This window comes from Silene latifolia, chromosome 7, assembly GCF_048544455.1.
Source record: "Silene latifolia isolate original U9 population chromosome 7, ASM4854445v1, whole genome shotgun sequence".
Taxonomy (NCBI): domain Eukaryota; kingdom Viridiplantae; phylum Streptophyta; class Magnoliopsida; order Caryophyllales; family Caryophyllaceae; genus Silene; species Silene latifolia.
Genome location: NC_133532.1, coordinates 20,622,032 through 20,630,097, shown reverse-complemented (window position 1 = coordinate 20,630,097; position 8,066 = coordinate 20,622,032). Strand labels below are relative to the sequence as shown.

General features: G+C 39.6%; 1 protein-coding gene across 1 annotated transcript; it reads left to right on the top strand.

Moving 5' to 3' along the window:
• The first annotated feature begins 1,625 nt into the window (after positions 1 to 1,625).
• LOC141589841 (uncharacterized) lies at positions 1,626 to 1,997 on the top strand. Its single transcript, XM_074410463.1, has one exon. It carries the CDS (start codon positions 1,626 to 1,628, stop codon positions 1,995 to 1,997), a length of 372 nt encoding a protein of 123 aa, XP_074266564.1.
• Positions 1,998 to 8,066: the final 6,069 nt, after the last annotated feature.

The following is an 8,066-nucleotide window of genomic DNA, read 5'->3' as shown; positions in this document are numbered from 1 at the left end:
AACTATAATTGTTCTTTTATCGACTTTTGATGATTACTTACCTCGGGCAACCGAGATGGTAATGCCTTTATATGCTAAGGAAGGTCTGGTTAAGGCTCCTCAGTATATGGGGGTGTTACAGTCCCTCTCTGGTAAGTGAAAGATTCCTGGCCGCAGCAAACTCAAACTGGACCGATGAGATCTTAGTAGGATAGGGAGAGTCTGAATTAAGTCGTGTCTTCTTATCAACCTGTACGTCAGCCTCCTCCTTAACTAACACAACACTTTCAGGTTCAATATTACCGAAGTGTAAAGAGTTCTCCGGTGTAGGAGAAGAGGTGGGAACTTCTGCTGTCCCATGAGTTTTGTCATGGGGAGTTCCCATCTGGATGATTTTACAGGTGAGGGTACGAACCCTCATAAAAGACATGGACCTTGGGTGGTAGAATCCCAAATGTGTGCCATGTAACAAACTATCATAATCTTGAGATGATAAATGTAGCGTATTATGAGATCGCTTCTTGTTGGTGAAGCGAAACTGAGGAGATTTTGAGGTAGTGGAGGAGGAAGAATCACAGACCTGTGTACCATTCGAGGCCTCATCAGGCGCACTGCCATTATCAGACTCCATAGGTACATCCGGGGAACTATTAAGACCACAACAACCAGGCAAAACCGGATGCGACAAGAGATTATCTTCGTTTCCTTTAATTTCAGAACATAACGACAAAGGACAAGTTACAGTTTCAACCATCTTCTCCACCATTCCAGCAACCTGATCTTGTGGAGAAGAAACCAATAGTTTCCCTGCTCGAACATCTTCTACATCAAAGGACTCAACGACAACACGCTTACCATTTTTGTAATTACTAGAGACTGTTTTACGGCAGCCAGCTCGTGAATAATATCTTTATTATGAGGCTCAATCAAATTGGCCTCCTCCAAAGTAGTACAAGCCTCTGATAACCTGAACAATTTTTTAAGAGCTATCGCCTTACGAAAAAGAGCTTTAGTATTGCGAGGAAAGAATTGTAAAACCATAGAGCAGTAGGTCAAAGCCACCTCAGAAGCATGAAGCTTACTATTTGAGTTGAGACATGTTTAAATTAGTGCATTAGTAGCTTTGTTCTTTGAATTATTCAATGTTTAGTTTGTTATTATTTCCCATGTTTGTAGGAATTTGTTTATGACTCGTTGTTAGTGCCCTAGTGGCATAAGTTTAGGGTTAGTTGCTGAGTTTTAACTAGGAAGTTGCTGCTTTATCGAACTTTCAGTTACCAAGTTTATACATTTAAGCACATTGCATTCAGTCAATAAAATTATCTTTCTCTTCCAAACAATTTGTACCTTATTCTTCTTTAAAATCTCCAACAAACTGGTAATCAGAGCTATTTTTCTTGAGGGACCTGTGAGTTAGCAAATAAAAAACCTACAAAAAACCTTCAACTTATTTGATTCAATCCACTAAATGGATTTTGAAACACCATTTACATCACTAACACCACCAGTGTTTAGTGGTGAAAATGATCAAATGTGGGCAGCTAGAATGGAGGCCCACTTAGAGGCAAATGACCTTTGGGAGGTTGTTCAGGAGGACTACGAAGCCCCCCCCCCCCCCCATCCCCTATTTAACGGCCAATCCAACTATGGCTCAACTGAAGAGTCATACAACGAAGAAAACAAGGACGTCGAGGGCGAAAGCTACCCTGTTTGTTGCTATCTCTGAAGTCATTTTCCCAAGAATCATGACCAAGAAATCCGCATTTGAAATCTGGAACTACTTCAAAATAGAATATGAAGGCGATGAAAGACTTAAAGGAATGCAAGTGTTGAATTTGGTTAGTGAGTTCGAGATGCAGAAAATGAAGGAGTCAGAGACAATCAAGGAGTACACGGATAAGCTTCTTTGCATTGCTAACAAAATAAGGTTGCTTGGTTCAGAATTTTCTGACTCGAGAATTGTTCAGAAAATTCTTGTAACCATTCCTGAAAGATTTGATGCTACTATATCTTCCTAGAAAGTAGTAGATTTCTGTCAAAAATTATTTTGGCAGAACTCAGTAGTGCTTTAGTAGCACACGAGCAAAGAAGGTTAATGAGAAATGAAGGTTCCATTGAAGGAGTAATGCAGGCTAAGTTACACATAAAGGAAGGAGAGAAAAACAAGAAAAAGAGTAGTTCTAAGAAGAGTTTCAATTCACGCACTGCGTCTGGCAGTGGCAGTGGCAGTAGCAGTAGCAAAGAGTTTCCTCCCTGCAATCATTGCGGCAAAAAGGGTCATCCCCCTGTTAAGTGTTGGAAGAGACCTGATGTAAAGTGTGTGAAGTGCAACAAACTTGGATATCATGAAAGAATTTGCAATTTTCAGCAGAAAAATGATGCCCAAGTAGCAAGTGAACACGAGGAGGAGGAGCAATTGTTCGTTGCATCTTGCTTTACAAGCTCTAGCTCAAGTGATTGTTGGCTCATGGATAGCGGTTGCACCAATCACATGACCAATGATGAAGAACTCTTCAAGGAATTTGACAAATCAAAAGTGTACAAAGTCAAAATTGGAAATGGTGAATACATTGCTGGGAAGGGAAAAGGAACTGTTGCACTAGAAAGTTGCACAGATACAAAATTAATTTCTGATGTTTTATATGTACCTGAAATCAATCATAATTTATTAACTGTTACGCAACTATTAGAGAAGGGTTTCAAAGTGTTATTTGAGAATAGTGAGTGTACGATCAAAGACTGAAATGACAATGAAGTCATACGAGTTAAAATGAGAAGCAAAAGTTTCTCTATTGATCCAATAGAGAAGGAGCATTCAACTTATGTTGCCACTGCCATTTTAACTAACACGGTGACTTGGCATAAGAGGTTGGGTCATTTTCATCACGCAGCAATTCTGAATATGAAAAAAAAAGGAGCTGGTTCGTGGTTTGCCTTATGATAAGTGCATATTTTATATATTTTTACTCCATATATTAGCTCCATTTTACATGTCATTTAGCACTTATCATAGTGTTTTGAGCTAATATTTGTTATTTTAGTTGCAATTACTTATTTCCACATGTTTTGTAGGAGTGTAACACCCCCATACTCCAAGTGCCTTACCAGGACCACTCAGGTATAAGGATACTACCATCTCGGTTACCCGAGGCATGATAATCATAAGACAATAACGAAACAACATTTAATAGTATAACTTTAGTGAAAAGTACAAACCAAGCCAAATCCCAAAATACGGGTACAAGTTCTCAAACAAACTGTCTAATCAACTAAATGTAAAGTTTATTAAACGACTAAGCTACAGCAGAAGACTTCTATCATCTGACAGTGGCAATCCCAAAGAATCCCATGTGACTCAACTCAAACTGCTCAATTCGCTCACCATCCCCGAATGGATCACCGCAGTTTTACAAACAACAACACGGGTCGCACTAATCACACAATCTATATATATCAACAATACGATAAATGATATCTCACACCGTCACACACATAATCACATCGTCCCCATCAATCTCAATCACCGATCGTCCACTGGACCAGCCACCGCCATGGAGGACCGCACCGTACCCACCAAATCCCCGCTCCTCATAATGAGCGATAACCCTGTCCATTAATGTGCACATCCCCTTCCGTGGCGGGTTCCACGAAGGGCGAAACTAGGGCGTGAAGCCACTCCCGCAAGTGACTCCACTCAGCCGAGAACGCGTCTCGAGAACCAGAGACAAACAATCACAATCAACAACCGTCACAATACAGTTACTAAATTATTCAATCAACCACAACACATCAACATCACATTATGGGACTAATACTGAGTAGGAAATCCTACCTGGAATGCACAACTATCAGACGGTCTCAACAGTTGTATCAAAAAGCCTCTTCTACAAATCCTCCTCCTATCATACATACACATAATTACTACCAATCATAATCTACAACAAAACCCCCAAATCCCCATATTAGGGTTTAAACAACTTAAAGGAAATACTATAAAAACGGTACAAAGGTCTTACCCTCGACGCAAGGATCTCAACGGTATAACGAACGATGAAATCCGACCTTCCACACTCCGGGATTTGCTAACAATGCGATTAAAGTGAAGAACGTACTTTGCTATCTCTCTTGACAGTAAATTAGGTTTTGAAAAGTGTTTAGAACAATGACGGAAAAGATTATATACCTTAATCGCATAATTAGCAAAACCCGAGAAATAACTCCCCGTAAACCGGCTACTCGATCGAGTAGCCAAGGTACTCGATCGAGTGCCCCCTTACTCGATCGAGTATCTTAGTTACTCGATCGAGTACCCAACAGGTCAGAAACTATTTTAAAACGCAACTCACCCTTACTCGACAGAATAAGGCCTACTCGATAGAGTACCCAGAGACTCATAAATACGGAGTATTACATGGAGTTTAAGCTTTTAGGAGCCAAAATCCAACAAAAATGCAAGCAAGAGTGCAATGGCTAAACAAGACTAAAGATTGGACTAGCATAGAGTATTCGCATGGGTTTTGCATGGAGAAATTGATGGACTAATGTGTGTAATGCAAATGTTGTCAACAATCAAAGTCAAGCCCAAATTCAAGTCCAAGTCAAGGTGGAAAGCATAAGATTCTAACATGCATAGAATACTCTTTGGAAGGCCTAACGATGATAGAGTAAGCATTTACCGGGTGCATTAAGGGTCATTAATCACGTACTTTGGATTCCCTCAACAATTAAGTGAGGAATTAAGTGAAATATGCCCGGACAACCACGCCCCCGATCGGGGCTGGCAACCCCGAGCCCCGATCGGGGTTGACCTTCTCATGCCATTTTACGTTATGCCCCTATTTTCTTATAAATAAGAGCCTTAATCCATCATTAGGGGCATCTTATTCTTACGTCTTTCATACTTTACAATAGCATTAAGCATAATTTCTCTCAAAGTTTTCATATTTGTTTTCAATATTGTCAAGCTTGTAGTATTCAAACTTTTGGTTCTTAATATATTTCAAGCATTTGGTTCTACTTTGTTTCTTCCATACAAGTTCATTTCCACTACCACTACAAAAATAACGCGGGATACTGACGGAAACTCTGACGGAAAATTCAAACCGTCAGATATTTAGCACTCCTGACGGAATTGTGACGGATATTCCGTCAAGAGTAAAAAGATGACGGAAATTCCGTCAAAAAAGGTCAGAGTTCACTAGCGCGTAAAAAAAAAAGCAAAGGCGCCAATATATACTGACAGAATTACCGTCAGAAGTTTAATAATACTGACGGAAATTCCGTCACATCTTACCTTCAAATAATCCTACTAGGCAGTAAAAATTCATAGTTCACATCTGACGGAAATTCCGTCAAAAAAGTCAACATTTTGTTGACTCTTGTGACGGAATTTCCGTCAGTAGTGAACAGGAACTGAGGGTGCTGACGGAAAATCCGTCAGACCTTTCCACTCAATTATTGTCCAACTGACAATTATTGAATGAAAAGTCCTGACGGAAAAACCGTCAGGATGCCGCTTTTTTTGAAACATCTGACGAAATTTCCGTCAGGAAAGTGACATTCCTGACGGAATTTCAGTCAGAATATTTCTTAAATATCCAAAATCGCGGATCAGTCCCTTCATTGTGTCGCGTCTTATTTTTTCCCCAAATAAATTTTTCCCACAAAACCTAACTAAATCCGACACCACCACCACCCTCATCTCCTTCCAACCACCGCCATCTCCACCTCAGGTTTGTCCTTTCTCTCTTATTTTTCCTTTTCCTTTTCCTTTTCTTGTCTCTATTGTTTTTATTTGTATAGGTTCCACCGCCGTCTACCACTGCCACCGCCGTCCACCACTGCGCCGCCGTCCACCACCACCTTCTTTCTCATCCTTCCTTTTTACTTATTAGTAAAGTTAATTAGGTATTTTTTATTCTCGTTTTAATTAAATTTTTTGTTTAATTAGTTTAATTATCTTAATTAGTAGTAGTTGGTGTTGATGCATGTTGAATTAGGATAGAAGCCATTTTGTTGTAGTTTTTTGTGAATTGTTAAATTTTGTGTAGTAGTTAGTAGTAGCTTAATTAGCTTAATTAGTACTCCCTCCATTCAACATTTATAACCCCATTTCAATATAATACCCCTCACATATAATGGAGAAATGGGGTGATAAATATTGAATGGAGGGAGTAATAGTTAGTAGTAGTTTTGTGAAGTGTTAAATTTTGTGTAATGTTAATGTTTTTAAAATGATAATTTGAATTAATGTTAATTAGATTAGATATTTAAAATGAAAAATTAGTCATGTTACTTAGTTTTTGTTAATTGACATTATTAAGAAACTAGTCATTGTTGTATGTTTTGTATTTAATATTATTGAAATTAATGTTCACATTGACTTAGTACCCGTTCAAAAATTACTCATTAGGAGTAATTTTTGAATAGTCCCCGTTTTGGGACTGTCTTTGTACGTTTCAAGTCACTTAGGTAGTAAACATGTATTTGTGATTTGTTAATGAGGAAAGAGCTCGGTGACAATTCATTTAATGTTCTCTGAATGCATATGTGGAGTAATTATTTATTCTACATTGTGTATTTGGAGAACTAAGGGGAATTGCTGCCGAATTTTTTCCTCATTAATAAATCACAAGTGTGTGTTTGCTAGTGACTTGAAACGTACATTGATGGGTTTAGGTGGAGTGATAAGGACCCAATTCAAAAAAAAAGACTACTTGTTGACAATAGTTATTTGTTGGTGATAATGTTTATTGAGTATTATTTTTGGTTGTTATTGTATTTTTATGGCATATATACAAACAAATTGAATTGTAGATATATATAAACTTGAAAAGATTAGAACGACAATAGATGTATGAAAGATTAGACGAAAAAAAGAAACCGAAGCGTAAATTTGCAAAGGGGGTGAAAGAGTTTATTGACTTCGTGGAACAAAGTAGTATGTATAAGAATTTTGGTGAAATAAGGTGTCCGTGTAAGAAATGCAATAACAGAGCTTTTAAAAGGAAAAAAGTAGTTCAAGATCATCTTTGGTCGAATGATTTTGCCGATAATTACTATGTATGGACGTATCACGGTGAGGAAATGCCTACCGAAGGAAGTTTAAGTAGTATCGTAGTTAGTGACCTCTAAGGGTTCAGGCCGTACAGAGCTGGAATGGGTATGAGGTGTCTGGAAGGAGGTGTCAGGAGCACTCCTCTTGGAGGCAGACGTCACATCAGGGCTAGCAGCAGACCATTTTGTTTTGACGCTTTGGAGGATAGCTTCCACAGGATCAACCTTTGAGCCTGCAGACAGTCATCATTTCAGGTGTCAGGAGGGATCAGACAGCCAACAAAGTTGCATGCAAGTAAAAAAAAAAGACTTTAGGCAGCTTACCAGAAGACATGTTGTGGGCTGATTGTAGGGGGTTAGAGGAAGAAGCAGGTGAATATCCAGGCAGCAGATCGGGGAACCTCCTCTCAGACAGAGGAATGCAGAACAGTTTGTTGCGAGCAGGACTCGGGGCACCAATGCGGGTCAGGTAGCAGGGACCTGCACGAACACAGCAGAGTAAATTAGTAAGCATTGAGATGGGTAGGTCAGGCGTCAGGGAAGTTACTTACTCTAAGTTATAACCCATTTCTCGAAGATATAATCAGCAGGCGGCTGGATAGAAGCCTTCGTCACGTAGAAGAAGTCTTAAAACCATTTCTCATCCCTAGATTTTGACACATGCTTGAAGGGGGTCTCGCCAGAGCCCCGAAGTGAGAACTGGCCTCTCCCCAGGGACCTGATGTCGTACATATGGGCCAAATCGCCCAGAGAAATGGAGTTGCCATAATTTTGACATGCAGCTAAGGAATAGAGGAGAACTCTCCAAACAGTGGCAGAGATTTGTGTCATGGCAAAGTTGTTTGTAAAGATGAAATCTTGGATAAGTTTTTGAAAGGGGAAACGGAGGCCGTACCTAAATGGGTATAGGTAGAGACAAACCCACCCTGAGCGGATGGCATCGTCTTTTTGACCCGATTCAGGGATGGCTATATCCACCCCATCACCAAGGCCGAGCATACCCTTGATTAGGGGAATGTCGGTGGGAGTCA